At 36.3% G+C, this 16,229-nt stretch overlaps 1 protein-coding gene across 1 annotated transcript; it reads right to left on the minus strand.

Moving 5' to 3' along the window:
• Positions 1 to 559: 559 nt before the first annotated feature.
• On the minus strand, positions 560 to 8,380 carry LOC131900972 (zinc finger protein 431-like). The gene is made up of 6 exons (XM_059252274.1): positions 8,278 to 8,380; positions 3,391 to 3,451; positions 3,240 to 3,295; positions 1,590 to 1,673; positions 918 to 1,506; positions 560 to 833 (listed from the first exon to the last, which is right to left on the minus strand). The coding sequence occupies exons 1-6, from the start codon at positions 8,378 to 8,380 to the stop codon at positions 560 to 562; spliced, it is 1,167 nt and encodes a 388-aa protein (XP_059108257.1).
• Between the last annotated feature and the right edge of the window lie 7,849 nt (positions 8,381 to 16,229).

Consider the following 16,229-nt stretch of genomic DNA (forward strand, 5'->3'; position numbering starts at 1 on the left):
AATTAAACACTTTTCTAAGTTCACTTAGATATGATCCATTATCAAAGCAACAGAAAAGCAATGATACACATTTATGAAATTTTACACCAGAATTTATTATTTCATGTATTTGAAGAGATGTATGAAATCTAAGAGGGTTACCTTATCATTTAAATTTATAGGCCTTTTATCCATATTAGTTGACAGGTGTAAACAAAATAAAGAGATATTATAATGCTTGAAAAGATTATTGACACATTTTAGATTTTTTTCCAAAATAATTAATCTTGTGTAATTGAATGTAAGTATGTTGGCTGAAGATAATACCAATTTATATATATTCAGATTTCCTTTGGTATGTTTTTTTTCAGATCTTCAAAGTCTAATATTATATTCTAAAGCTTTAAGATAGCAATTACACACTAAAAGTTTTACAGTTATAGGTTTGCTGTGTTTTCACTAGGCATTATCACATTGATAATGTTCAAAGTGTTTCTCTCCGGTATGTGTTTTTATATACTTGAAGATGACTGGGGTGTGCAAAGGCTGTACCACACTGTTTCAATTCACAGGGTTTCTCTCAAATATGTGTTCTTCCATGAAACTGAAGAGCAGTGTGATTAGCAAAGGCTTTACCACACTGATTACATACATAGGGTTTCTCTCCAGTATGTGTTCTTTCGTGCCTTTGAAGAGTACTATGACGAGCAAACGCTTTCCCACACTTATTACATTCATAGGGTTTCTCTCCAGTATGTGTTCTTTCATGCAATTGAAGAGTACTATGACGAGCAAAAGCTTTACCACATTGATTACATTCATAGGGTTTTTCTCCAGTATGTGTTCTTTTATGCCTTTGAAGGGCATTGTGATCAGCAAAGGATTTACAACACTGATTACATTGATAGAGTTTCTCTCCAGTATGTATTCTTTTATGCCTTTGAAGAGTTTTGTGATCAGCAAAGGACTTACAACACTGATTACATTGATAGGGTTTCTCTCCAGTATGTGTTCTTTCATGCCCTTGAAGATAACTATGACGAGCAAATGCTTTCCCACACTGATTACATTCATAGGGTTTCTCTCCAGTATGTGTTCTTTCATGCATTTGAAGAGTATTTTGACGAGCAAAAGCTTTACCACATTGATTACATTCATAGGGTTTCTCTCCAGTATGTGTTCTTTTATGCCTTTGAAGAGTATTGTGATAAGCAAAGGATTTACAACACTGATTACATTGATAGAGTTTCTCTCCAGTATGTATTCTTTTATGCCTTTGAAGAGTATTGTGATAAGCAAAGGTCTTACAACACTGATTACATTGATAGGGTTTCTCTCCAGTATGTGTTCTTTCATGCAATTGAAGAGTACTGTGACGAGCAAAGGCTTTACCACACTGATTACATTCATAGGGTTTCTCTCCTGTATGTGTTCTTTTATGCCTTTGAAGAGTGTTGTGATAAGCAAAGGATTTACAACACTGATTACATTCATAGGGTTTCTCTCCAGAATGTGTTCTTTTATGTACTCGAATATGAGTGGGGTAAGCAAAGGCTTTACCATATTGATTATATTCATAGCGTTGGTCTCCAGTATGTATTTTTTTATACTTTGGCGGATGACTATGATGTACAAAGACTTGACCACACTGAGTGTGTTCAGGTGATTTCTCTGTAGTATGACTTCTTTCACACCTGCAAGGATAATTGAAACATTTAATAGCTTTGCCACATTCATTACATTGTTGAGTCTTTATATCTGCATGAATTAATTTTACAATTTTGTGTGAATATAAAGAGTTAGGTTATCTTTAGTTTTTAACATGATGTGTACATTCATGTTGTTCCCTGCATTAAGGATGGCTTTGCATATTTGAACATGCCCGTCATAGTAAAACCTTTTAATATCTGGCTCATATTTATGGCATCATTTTTCTCTGAGATTTTTTTAATATTTGAAGATAACTGGGAGAATTCAGCCATTTACATCACATACTCTATTGATAAACTTTCCTATACTATGATTAATGCTACATTTCCAAAGTGAACCAGAACAAACAGAAGCATTTACACAGGCCTAGTACTCATAGGTCTTTTCTGTGATGTGTTGTTGATTTAATCCAAATTAAGCTGGAAAACCAATTGTTTGTAAATTTAAATGTCATTCAACAAGTTTGCTCAACATGGGGCTACTACATGTTTTGTAATTGTTCTGAGATTGAGAGATGTACATTACTTCTTTTCATATCCTTATGTTCATATGGCTGGTATCCAAAGTGACATATGATATAACTATTAAAGAAAGAATAACAACAAGATGGTTTCCACATTTTATTTACTGTTGGACTTTCTTTTTTTGCATCAACATGTAGGATAAGAATTACTATTTCTCTACAACATCCCCACTTTAATTCTTGACTCTAACCACCTATCTAACTAAATTATCAAAGACAGAATAACTTTTTGAGTAACAATGCTTTTACTATGGATTATTTGCTTATCAAAAGGTTGTGTACATATTCTTTTTTTTTTTTTTTTGGTTTTTCGAGACAGGGTTTCTCTGTGTAGTTTTGCGCCTTTCCTGGAACTCACTTGGTAGCCCAGGCTGACCTGAACTCACAGAGATCCGCCTGGCTCTGCCTCCCGAGTGCTGGGATTAAAGGCGTGCGCCACCACCGCCCGGCCATATTCTTATCATGCATTCAGTGAGTATACCTTTTCTAATTTGAATAGTATGAAATTAAAGGATTGTTATTTGTACAGCATAGCTATGATGAAGGTGTTATTCAAATGATGATTGCTGTGGGATGGTCTGTATGTCAAATGTGTTGCTGATTGGTCAATAAATAAATCACTGATTGGCCAGTGGCCAGGCAGGAAGTATAGGCGGGACTAACAGAGAGGAGAATTGAGAGAACAGGAAGCTGGGTGAGAGAGACACTGCTAGCCGCCATCAGGACAAGGAAGATGTAAAGTACCGGTAAGCCACAAGCCATGTGGCAAGGTACAGATTTATAGAAATGGATTAATTTAAGCTGTAAGAACAGTTAGCAAGAAGCCTGCCATGGCCATACAGTTTGTAACCAATATAAGTCTCTGTGTTTACTTGGTTGGGTCTGAGCAGCTGTGGGTCTGGCAGGTGAGAGAGATTTGTCCTGAGGTGGGCCAGGCAGGAAAACTCTAGCTACAGATGATTTCTGTTAAGGCATTGATTCCTATCTTCCTTCTTAAAAGAATGACTTGCAAACACAATTCACTTACCTGCCATTGAGGTATGTGTGTTTATAAGCATGTAATGATCATCAATGCATTTTGAGCTGTGTTTATTTACAATGTTTCATTTCATTAAAACTTCCAGATAAGTTAAATATATCCAGAGGCCCATTTGTATCAGCTTGCACAAGAAAGTTACCTTCCATGTTTTCGAGAATTTTGACAATGTTCTTCAACTTCAAGATCTTCCCAGTTGTAGCCTAAAATATCAAACAAGGAAATGTATGAAATATTACAGGAAACTGAAAAATTTACATTACTATCTTCAGTGATCCTTAGAACCAAGCCTGTTTTATTCACCTCATTCTGCCTCATTCTCAGTCAGAATTACAGAAGAGCATTGATAACCAAGAAACTGTTGTCCCCTTATTTAAAATGTGAAGAAAAATTTACAGTATTACCTATAGCAGTGAGGTTCATAAAGGTCTCCAGCATCACATCTTTGTAGAGATTCCTCTGTGAAGGATCCATCAATACCCACTCTTCCTGAGAGATGTCGACATGCACATCATTATAGGTCACTGTATTCTAAAATATGCCATACATATGTATGAAACAAAAAGCATGATACAACATTGTAAATGTGTGGTTCTTTGATAATATAGCCACATAATTCTTGTGAGGGCTACACATATTCTATAACTCAGACAATACAATGAAATCATCAACTTATTTCACAAAGAAACTGAATAGGAGGTTCACCTCTTTTTTTTTCTGAATGCTTTGAACAGGATATCACCTTACAAGAGAAATACCTATTAACAGAGATAGAGAGACAAGCAAACATTTCAACAGTACTGAGCACACATCTGAGAAATTGTATGAACAATTATTAACTACAAGGAAGATTTGTAAGCTGGGTATTTTGGCTCATGCCTTTAATCCCAGAACTTAGAAGGTAGAATCAGGTATGTGTGCTTCTAAGGTGAAAGTTAGCCTAGTCTATGCTAACTGTATCTGCACTGAATCTTCCATTTAAACAAACAAAACAGATAAGATGAACTCAGATTTTTTTTAACTGAAGATCCTACAAAGAGTTCGGCATTCACTCCAGTTCTGTATTAATCTTCCAGAAAACTGAATTGCTCCAGTTTAAACTACTTTAATAAATCTTACAAAAAGGAACTGTGCATTTAAAGAGGTACAAATAGAAAGAAGATAACATTAGCAATATCATTAATGATCATAAATAATCAACACAGGGAAGGAGAGATGGCTCAGAAGTTGTGTGCTCTTACTGGTCTTGCATATAGATGGGCTCAATTATCAGTACTTATATGGGGGACTCACACAACTGTTTATTATTCCAAGCTTGTGGGTTATAAAACTCTCTTTGGACTACTGTGAGGACAGGTGAACATGTGGTGCATATCCACCTATATAGACAAAAGAATCATATTCATTAAAAAAATTAAAAAAAAACACAAAAAGCAAGAAGAATGTTACACAGTTGTAGTCTAATGATTCAAAAGGCCCAGACACTACATCTAGGAAGAGAATGGTATCTTCTACTGAATTTCAAAATTGAAACTGGGGGGTAAAGCTCAGCAAAACAACATATACTATAGGACCATACCATAATAATATATATTAAAAAAAAAACCTGGAATGTTTTGAACAACCTTGAATCTCAGCATGTGGGAGCAAGAGTCAGGTGAATCTCTGAGTTGGAGGCCAATCTGGTTTACAAAGATACTTTTAGGAGAGTCAGGGCTACTCAGTCAAATTTTTTCTTCAGAAACAAAACTAGGAACAACAAAATTTTAAAAAATTCAGGCTAACAAAGTGAGTTAACATTGAATACCAATTCCATCAATTGTATTTTATGTGATTTAGTGATACTATCTATACTGGTGGTGAAGTCATGGCAGCAGAAGAAGAAAGTTGGCTGATTCATTTCAACCACTACATAGTAGATACATAGAAAAGGAAATGTGTTGAGGCTATGGAAACACATATCACAAACCCCAATGAGATATTTTCTCCAGACAGGTTCTACAAGTACCCCAAAGAAAGTCACCAAGGAGAGACACATATTCAAATACCTCATCCTATCTGGGAGATTTTCATTCAGTTGACTAGATTCTCACCCAGGTCACTATAAGCTCAAGGGTCATCCTTGAAGAAAATACATTTAGTCATTTCAATGATTCTCATAGTCTGCAACAATCCCTTTACTATTGAAATATAAAAAGTCTCTTTTGACACTCAAGACAAATTCTTGATTGTGGCATCTTATAAAATGAGAAAACAATTTAAATATTCCCAACATGTGAATGGCACAGAAAACCTATTACCATCCCAAAGGAGAGGAACTAAGACACAGTGAGGAAAGACTGAAACCCAGCAGGGCAACCATTGAATCTGGTACTTCTGTGTCAGAGACATAGGGCTTCATTTTCAAATGGCTTAGATGGCTCTCTCTCCACAACTTCCCATACAGCTCTCTCTATGGTTACTTCCACTCCATACATGCAGCTAGCTCTCCATGTAAGATGTCTCATCTTATGGTCTCAAAATACAACTCAGGTTTCATCCTCATAGTATCATGTAATGAACTCACACAGTCTTCTCATTGGTGATCTTACCATACAAATAACACAGATGCCTACAACAGAGCTGATCTGAAAATGCAGACTAAAAATGTATAATCTTAAATTTTATATCATTCTTGTCTCCATAACCAGGTCAACATCAATGATTCCCCCAAATTTTGTTTGTAAGTTGTGATGGCCTCTGTCATACTTGGACCAGAGTTGCTGCCTGGGACTGGCAATCACTTTGCCTAATACCTCCATTAACTGAGGGCATATAAAGATGGATTCTAACCCTTAGTGCACCTTGCTAAGCTTCCAGTGTACAGTAAGGGCCATGTTTTTAATAGTGATAATCTCCCTGAACATTCATGACTCTGTTCAGCATTTGACTACCTTCTGCAAAGTCATAGTGCTGTTTTTCTCTACAACCTGGAGACTTTTCATTTCTTTATGATCCATTTCTTGATTTTTTTAATGTAGTACTGAATGAATCATAAGTAATAGCTAACCAAGAGAGACAATATTCCCTCTAAGAAATCAGCCCCATTATTATTTTTTTTTATTTCTGCCTTACTCAATTTCTTGAGGACATCGGCAAAATGAGAAAAGTTAGGGGCCAAAATATCATACAGATGACTTCTATTTCAATTCCCCCCAAAATCCTTTGACCTTTACCTCCACTGTTCACAATACCTTTAAGAGTACTTTACTCAAAGTACTACAAGAATAACCAGTTAAGTTCTGTGTGCAGCTTTCTAAGTCCTCTGCCAAAATCAAAATCAGAGAAATCACTGACCACCACTCACCCTGTGCACTCCAGTTCTTTCCTTCACCAATTTTGATATGCTCAACATATCTAAATTTTGATATGCTCAACATTCCCCCCAAAAGTCATCATTCCCAGCACCTTTGAACAACAAAATCACTTTTGGTCTACCACATTCTGTTATAACTTGCTTTGATTCAATTCTCTACACAAAAGCACCTAGGTAATAAATGTGCTTATTTGGCTTATTCTGCCAGATCACAATCTACCATTGTCAGTGTTTAGGATAGATATTCAATCTAGCAACTGAAAGCAAAAACCATGAGGAATCTTTGTTTCCAGGCTTTCTCTCTAACATAGTCATTCTCTTTTATGCCAAACTTGCTGTCTTATCTAGTGCAGGCCAACTTTCTTAGGGATATTGCACACTCAGTGGAAGGGCTACCACCCATAAATCATCAATCAACAAAATCTCTAACAGACTTAGCAACTAGTTGTTCTAATGTGGCATATCTTCATCGGATGTTCCAAAAGGTGACTGTGGGCTCTGAAATGTTGACATCTCAAAGTAACTCAGACACAGAGACAATAATATATGAGACTTTACAAACCCAAACCCAATGAATCAACTACATCAATAACTTAAATAGCAAAAAAAAAATTGATGATGAGAACAAGTAGCAAAACAGATACACCAAGAAATGAAGAAATACAAGTTTCTGAGATCAAGAAGAGAAAACTAAAATTGTTCTTCTACAGAAAATCTCCAAATGAAAAACCCAAGGAGATCCTAACATAATGTAGTAATTTTCCATAAAATAAAAATAAGTGAAGTTCCATCATTTGCCAGAGAAATAATATAACTACATCATAGGTAATGCAAAAAACCTCACACAACACAGATGTTACCACTGATAAAAGGAGACAGAAAGACAGACCTACAAATATAACTTTGTCTCTTAAAAGAGAATTATAAGTTTCTAATGAAAATCAAAATAAGAGAAATCACTGACCACCACTCACTCTGTGCACTCCAGTTCTCTCCTTCACCAATAATAGAAAATGGGTTGGGTAAGGAGACTGTTCCTCCAAAATTGGAATCATTCACTTGAAGCCTGATATTTCTACATTGTGAAAAATAGTTTTGTCTATTAATACTATCTCATTCTCCTTTGATAAAGAAAAGGATGTCTGTTAGAAAATTTAGAAAAAATTTTGTTTCCTATGATTGAAGATTAGACGTAAACCTGTATCAGAGTGAGGAAATAAAAAAAATTAAACAAATGAAAAACAATACTTTTTAAAGATATTGTATGATTTTATTGTATACATAAAGCAACCTGATTTCTCTAATTGCTTTGTAAGTCACAAGTACTTTTGAAACAAGTCTAGACCCATTGTATGTGTATATTTGTATGTATGAGAAGGAATATTTTCCATGTGTGTATAGGTGACAGAACAAAGAGCATGTCAGATCCCCTGGATCTGGAATAGCAGTTGATTATAAGCCTCCAAACTTGGGTGCTCATATCTGAACTTCCCCAAGAAGAATACTTGTTAACTGACATTTTCAGCCCAAATATTACTTTTTTTCCCAATAAACGAAATGTCTTTCACAGATTAGCCACAACAGAAGCCTAAATAAATAAATAAATGATTCCTGGGAACCTAATGAATCAGTATTAAGATGTTAGTTATGGGACCAGGAAGACTATGCACAGACCTTCCCCACTGTCAGGGTTCCAATCCTTAGGGTTGCCATGAGGGAACTCCAGCTGCAGCTTCTCCTCTCCCTTTTCATGTCTCCTGTGGATTCCAAAGACCATCCCCACCTACCCTTCCCTACTCACCTCATATCAGAATCCCATCACCCAAGTGGGGCAGACACCTTCTGGTCATTTACTCATATTCTGGAAGACCAGTTAGGATATCTGCAGATCTACCACATTGTCTCTTACCCCACAAATTTAAAAATTTGCTCCTATCAGTGGAGTAGAGCATCAGAGGCAGCTTACTCTCTTTGCTCTCCATGCCTCCAGTGCCTCTGAAGATCATCTCCCCTGCATTCCTCTTTCCCCAGTCCCTAACACAACTAACATTCTCCCTTGAACACACCAGCCAAGAAGGTCAGGAAAAAGGCAACATTCATTCAACATACACTCTGAAACTCCAGAGAACAAATACAACCGCAGAACAAAACCCCCATCCAACAAAGATGATGTTATAAACCAGCACCTAGACCTATTATCACCCTAAACCCAGATGCCTAGCAGAGGAACATAATAAAAGACAGGGCACTATGTCACCACAAGAAACTAGGTGTCCTACCACAGGAGGCCCTAAATACTCAAAAATAATTGAAATGCAAGGAAAAAAAAACTTGAAACTAAATATATAGAGATGATAGAGCCCCTTAAAAGATGAATAAATACTTTACATAAATTCATGAAATTACAAACAAACAAACAATGGGAGGAAACCAATAAACTACTCCAAGAAAGCTAGAAAAATGCAAACAATTGGAGTAAAACAATAAACCTCTTAAATAAAGCCAAGAAAAAACAAACAGATTGTTAAAGGAAACAAATACAACTGTTTAAGACCTGAAAATGGAAAAAAAAAGAAACTGAGGGAATTCCAGAAATGAAATACTTAGGATTACAAAAAAGAATTACAGAGGCAAGGTTCACCAATAGAATAGAGAAATGTTAAAAGTTAACCTCAGAACAAAACTACTTTTCCCTCTGAGCAGGCTGGATTAGCAGAAGATCACATCTGTTTCCATGCAAGACCAGCAGGAGTTCATTTGAACAAACCCTGGCTAGTTTTCTGGCTCAGAGCCATGACATCACTGTAAATAATTGCATTCTTTCCTTTTTATAATTTTTTTTAAATTTTTATACAGTGCTTTGTCTGTATGTGTCTGTGTGTTGTGCCTACCGAGGCCAGAAGAAAGCCTGGGACTAGAGTTACAACAAATGGTTAGCTACCATCTGGGTTCTGGGAATGGAACCTGGGTCCTCTATAAAAACACCCAGTGCTCTTAATTGCTTAGCTGTCAATCTGGCTCTTTTTTATTTAAAATTTATTTTCATAATTTTTTAAGTAAAATATATTACATCACTTTCCTCTTTTATCTCTTCATTCCATCCCTTCTCAAATTCTTTCCAAATTCTCCCTTTTTAAGTGTGGGTTATTAAGTATGCTGAAATACATTAATACAATCTGCTGCATCCATATTTGGTTTTATGTATATGGATAATGGGCCGACCATGTTGTATTGGCTAAAGAATTAGGGAGCCATCCTTGTCTGAGGTTAATTCTCTCAGGAGAACTCTATTTTTAATCAGCATCTGGTATCTGACCCTGACTCAGCTACCTTGGACAGGAAACATAATCAAGAAGAGAAAACTTAGGTTGGAAAATACCTTACCAGTTAAGAGCACTGAAGATTCTTTCAGAGCTTCCAGCTTCCATTCCCAGTACATACAGAGACTCACTAATTTCTCTAACTCCAGTGTCAGGAGTCCTGACACCATCTCCTCACTTCCCTGTCCACCATAAGAAGAGGAAACTTTGACCATAAAAATTATTTTTCAAGCTGTGAGTGGTAGTGCATTCTTTTACTGCCAGCAAACTGGGCACAGAGGCTGCAAGATTATTGTGAGTTTTAAAGCCTATGCCACAGTCTACACACACACACACACACACACACACACACACACACACACACACACATGCATGCACACACACACATGCACAGAGAGAGAGAGAGAAAGAGAGAGAGAGAGAGAGAGAGAGAGAGAGAGAGAGAGAGAGAGAGAGAAAGAGAACTGAATTACATACAAGAAACGGAGCTTTGGAGAATTAGAACAACACAATACCTCTTAAAGTCATTTGAAGTGTCTGTCACTGGTGCCCTTAGAATCATTTTCAAAAATAAATATTGTCAAGCATGAGAGCACATCCCATTATTTCCAGTCACTGGGAGAAACTGAACATTTGACTGTGGGCCACCCCTTTACCATATGACCTGAACTGCCCAGTGTCAGCTGGAGGTTATCCAACCCACCAAGTCATAAAGTGGGACATACACAGCTGTATTCTGTAAGTATGTGTTGCTTCCATTGGTTAATAAAGAAACTACTATGGCCTATGACAAGGCAGAACAGAATGAAGTGGGTAATCCAAGAGAGATAGAACAAGAAAAAAAAGGTGGAGTCAGAGGAGATGCTGTGACCCATAATAGCTGTGGTAGTGGTGCACACTTGTCATCTCAGCACTTCTTGAAACATGGAAGAAGGATCAGAAGTTCAAGTATTCAAAGGAGTTCAAGGTCAGTCTGGGCTACCTGAGAGCCTGTTGCAAAACAAAAACAAAAACAAAAAACAACTCAACTAAATACACAATAGCACTAAAGTCTAACGGAGACAAGATCAAACAGATTTCCTATAATGGGGGCAAAAACTGAGGGGATGTAGCAAAGGCTTAGCAAGTAAAACCATTGATGACTTTTACTGGGGACCTGGGGTTGATTTCTAGCATTGACATGGAAGCTCATAGTCATCTTTTATTCCAGTTGCAGGGAATCTGACATCCACTTCTGGCTTTGATATGTACCAGAAATACAAGAGGTACATGTAGGCAAAGTACAAACATGGGAAACCTTAAATTACAACTACTATCTTCTAGAAAACCCCAAACTGGTCCTAAAAGCCACACTGGATAACCAGGTTTATCTCTGTGACAAAGCAAGGCACTGAGTTCCCCTATAAGGACCATAACCTGTTCTCAGTGGCCTAGAAGAACACACTCTGAGAGTGTAGGAAAACTTTACTCCTTAATTTGTATTTGTCTGGACCATTCTGGGACATTATTTCTGTTATAGAAAAGTAATAATAGCATCGCTTAAATATACATAATGTCTCCATACTACCATCGGACTGAAAATGTGTCCTGAATTTAAGTAATCCGAACTCAAAAATCCTAACTAACTTCCGACTGAAGAATAAAAAAAATCTAGCCCATTGATTATCTACTTGTAAGCAAGAGCTACATTTGTTAGCTGATTTCACATTTGCTGCAATACACAATCATTTAATTAGACATTTATGAGGGAAGAAAGTAACTGGAAAATAAATGATAGTTTATTGGACACACACCTGTAATCTCAGCTCTTAGGAGGTAGTAGGATTACCCCAAGAATGAGACTAGCATGATCTGTATTGATGAATTCCAGGAAAGTTACCCAACAAAACTAGCTCAGATATATTGATTAATTCATTATTTATAATTTTAAAAACAAGCTAAATATAATTTAGCTACAATTTTTTTAGGCTTTGTGACAAAATGAAAGACAATTCCTTACACAGTCTCAATATTATCCACAAGAAAAACATGAGTCTTTGTTCAAAGAGAAGATATATGAAACAAAAAGCCTTAAAAACTGAGAAATAAAGTCATCTAATAGTAAAATTTTCTACTATAAGAAACATAGAGGAAGTAAAATCTCATAGGAAAGATTTACTAAGCAAAGAGATTTATCTATTTACTGAGATCATACCAAAAAATGTTCAAAAAACACACAAGTATTTCTAAGGAAGAAAGCAGCTCATTGGTAGAGCAATACCTAACATGAGCCCTGCCTGGGTTTCACTCCAAGATGAAATTGTCTGGAATAATAAATCCAAGATATGCAAAAGATCATAATTCTAAGAGTAAATAAGATTTTTAAAAGAAAAGATGAATAATAATGATGATTTAGAACTAATTTGTGAAGACATGGACCGCAAAGGACAAACAGCAAACAGAAATCAAGCAGATGTGAATGTAAAACAAAATTATTCCTTAACTCTGAACCAAAACCTGTGCAGTATGAAAAAAGGAGCAACATTTTCACAGTTTACATGTTTAAATCATAAGCTGGGCAGTGACTTGTGTGGGGCTAAGAGCTACAAGAAAAGGCCATCCTCTCATGAGTATGGAATTAAAAGCCACCTCAGCCAACTAAAGACCAGGTCACAAAATAAGTAAGTCTGGCCAAAAATTTTTACCCCCATTGATTTATTCTGCTTTTTCAAAGTACAACCTACATTGACATTTATTGGACGTATAAAGACTATCTCAGCCAGATGTGGCAACATAGACTTTAATCCCAGGACTCTGGAGTTCAAGGCAACCAGATCTCTGAACTTGAAGCCAGCCTGCTCTGCTCAGCAATGCCAGAACCATCAAGGAAACATATTGAGACTCTTTCAAAGAACCTAAATGAAGGCCAGACATGCTGGTATAAGCTTTTATTCCCAGCACTTGTGAGTCAGAGGCAGGAGGATCTGTGTTTAAGTCCAAGGCCAGCCTAGTCTATATGAAAGCTTTAAGACAGCTAGGGCTACAGAAACAGAATGTGTCAAAAATGAAACCAAATCCAAACAAAGTCTATTTTTATTAGATCAAAATATAAAATTCTTTATTACTTAAGCTTTAAGAGTCTTTAAAATTTCAGTGTCTCTGAAAGTAACAGCCATTTTCTTTAGGATTGATTTTTTAACATTTAAAAGTATTTTTTCATCTTACATACCAACCACAGTTCCCTGTTCCTCCTCTCAACCTGCTCACCCCACCTTCACCCACCCCATCCCATCTACTCCTCAGAGAAGGCAAGGTCTCTAATGCAGATTTGACAATGTCTGGAATATCAAGCTGAATCAGGACCAAGCCCCCAACACCTCTGCATCAAGGCTAAGCAAGGTATCCCTCCATACGCAAAATGCTCCAAAATGCCTGTTCATCCAGTAGGGCTAAATCCTGGTCCCACTTTCAGAGGTGCCACGCACTACAGAGCCTCACAACTGTGAGTCACAGTCTGAGGATGTAATTTGGTCTTATTGAGGTTCCCCGATTGTCAGTCCAGAATCCTTGAGCTCCCACTAGCTCAGGTCAGCTGTATTTGTGGGTTTCCACATCATGATCTTCTCATGTAATCCCTCCTCCCTCTCTTTGACTGGACTCCAGGAGCTCAATCCATTGCTTAGCTATGGATTTCTGCATCTGCTTCCATCATGTACAGTTACTGCCTTATATGGTACTGATAAAGATTGAAAATCATTCTTCTAAACCACTAATATTAAATGCAAAATTACTTTATGCAACTTCTCCTCATAGTAGCCAAAGTATTCAAAGTATCACACTTGACAAATATTTATGTTATGCTACCAGGAATGACTACTTTTATAGGGTAAGTCTTTGTCAGAACATGCTGTTATGTCATACAAATAAAAAATAACAAACCAAAGAAAAACATCCAGTTCTGTTCAAATTTATTCAACACATATCTGAAGTGTTCTTTATATACTAATACTGTTTTTAAAAGTTTCTTTCAGGGTATACGTATGTATATTTGTCTGTGTATGTCTCTTTGTGTGAATTGTGTGTGTTTGTGCATGTGTTTGTGTGTATGTGTTTGTGTGGTGTGTGTGGTTTATGTGATCTTTGTCTCTGTTTATGTTTGTGTGACTTTGTTTGTGCACATATTTGTGTGTATGTGTTTTTGTGTTTGTGTATATAGTTTGTGTGTGAGAGCAGTGTGTGTATATTTTGTGTGGTATACATGTTATATGTATATTGTGCATGTATTTGTATGTGTGTGTGTGTGTGTGTGTGTGTGTGAAAGAGGGAGGTGTGTGATGTGGGTATGTGTTTAATGTGTAGTGCACATACATGCTAGACCCCGTATATAGTGGCCAATGAACAACTTGGAGGACTTGTTTCTCTCTATCATGTGTTCCCAGGAACAAGCTTATTGCACTTGTACAGCAATGTGCTTTGACTTGATGAGTCATCTCAATATCTCACTAATACTTGTAAACAAACTTTATAAAATAATTGGTGGCACCTAAAGTCAGTGCAAATATACTGTCTTGTGTGATTGCTTTTTGAACAAACAAGAACTAACTCAGGTTTACAACTTAACCACCTTAGGTGAATTTCATGATTGGGGAGATTTTAGTGATTAATATTATTTTACCTGAAGCAACAGTGGCTACAATTACCCAAATTCCCTATATCCACTGGTCTATGAAGCTGTTAACACCACTTTGAAACTTCTCTAGTGCTAAACATTAGATAGATACCTTTGTCACAGGACAAAGTTGGCACCTGTAGATATACAAATTATAATACCATCCATTAGTATAGGCAGGTGACGGGGAAGTCCTTAAACTTTAAAATGTATAGAATACATGAATTAGCAAATAATCACACTAGTGTGAAGATTCCACATGACACTAACTTGAGATTTCCTACTTCTCTGAAACTCTCTAGGGCTGCAAATTGCAAATACCAACATTAAATAATTTTTATTTAAAATTCTATTTTCTAGGATCCATCTCTTAACTGGTATGAATCAGAGTAACTTAGATGGTGTTGAGTAAGCTGGAGTAAGGTCTTACTGCAATCCAGACAAGCAGTAAAACTTGGTTACCATTATCCTGAACTTGTTGAGTATTTGTTTTTAAATTCCCCATATCATTCTCTCATTGTGTGAATGGCACAATGGATGTGAACAAATGCCCTCAGTCTCTATGGACTCTCTTATGTAGCTCTATTGGCTGAACCACTTTCCTTTCTAACCCTACAGGAAACAATAAACTCAGGCCTTCTGATTTAACACTAACCATTTATTATTAATAGAATCACATGATATATAACCCCAGCATTCAGAAGCTGGGAGGCCATGAATCAATGGCCTCCCTGAGCTAGAAAACAAAACAAGAAAATAATTAAATTCAAGATAGTAAAGAGAATCCTAACAATTTCAAGTCCTTTGCAGTCAGAAATATCATATTTTAGGTACCTTTATTTTTTTTTTATTCCAAAATTCTTCTCTGTTGGTGGGATTAAATTCTCAAACCAGAAGCAACTCAGATAATTAACAAGTTTTTTTGGGGATAATTTTTGGTTTTTTTTTTTTTTTTGTTTTTTTTTTTTTTTGGTTAATACCCCTAGGCCACAGTCCCTCCTTGTGGGAGCCTAGGATAGAAATTTAAGCTAATATATAAAGAGAAAATATAAAAAAGAACTGCTTTCAGGCTTTCTCTTTTGCTTTGTCACTGTTCCATGCTAAGCAACCTCTCTTATCCAGTCCAGGCCCATTTTCTTAGAGATATTACCAACTCAGTGGAAGAGCCTTCCCACATCAATCAAAATCAGCTCAATCTCTCTCAGACTTAACAACCAGATATTTTGGTCTAGGAACGCTCTCAACTGATGTGCCATGAGATGACTCTAGGCTATGTCATGCTTACAGCTGAAGCTAATTAGAAAAAAAAAACAATAGCATATGAGGAGGTTTTTAAAGATCCAATGCCAATGTATTAATTGTATCAATCACTTAAGCTGCAAAAACAGAAACAGGAAGATAGCAACAACCAGAAAACACACATATCCTGGGAAATGTGAAGAGACAAGCATCTAAAATCAAGAAGAGAAAACTAAAACTTTATCTCCACAAAAAAATTCACAAACCAACCAATAAACAACAAACTCATAACAAGAAATTTTCAGAATACAAAATTGTTGAAGGTCCATCATTTTCCAGAGAAACAACAATATAATTAGATGATAATAAAACTAACAACATAGATGTCACTGCAGAAAAAAATGAGATGGAAAAAGATA

This window comes from Peromyscus eremicus, unplaced genomic scaffold (genome assembly GCF_949786415.1).
Source record: "Peromyscus eremicus unplaced genomic scaffold, PerEre_H2_v1 PerEre#2#chrX_unloc_1, whole genome shotgun sequence".
Taxonomy (NCBI): Eukaryota; Metazoa; Chordata; class Mammalia; order Rodentia; family Cricetidae; genus Peromyscus; species Peromyscus eremicus.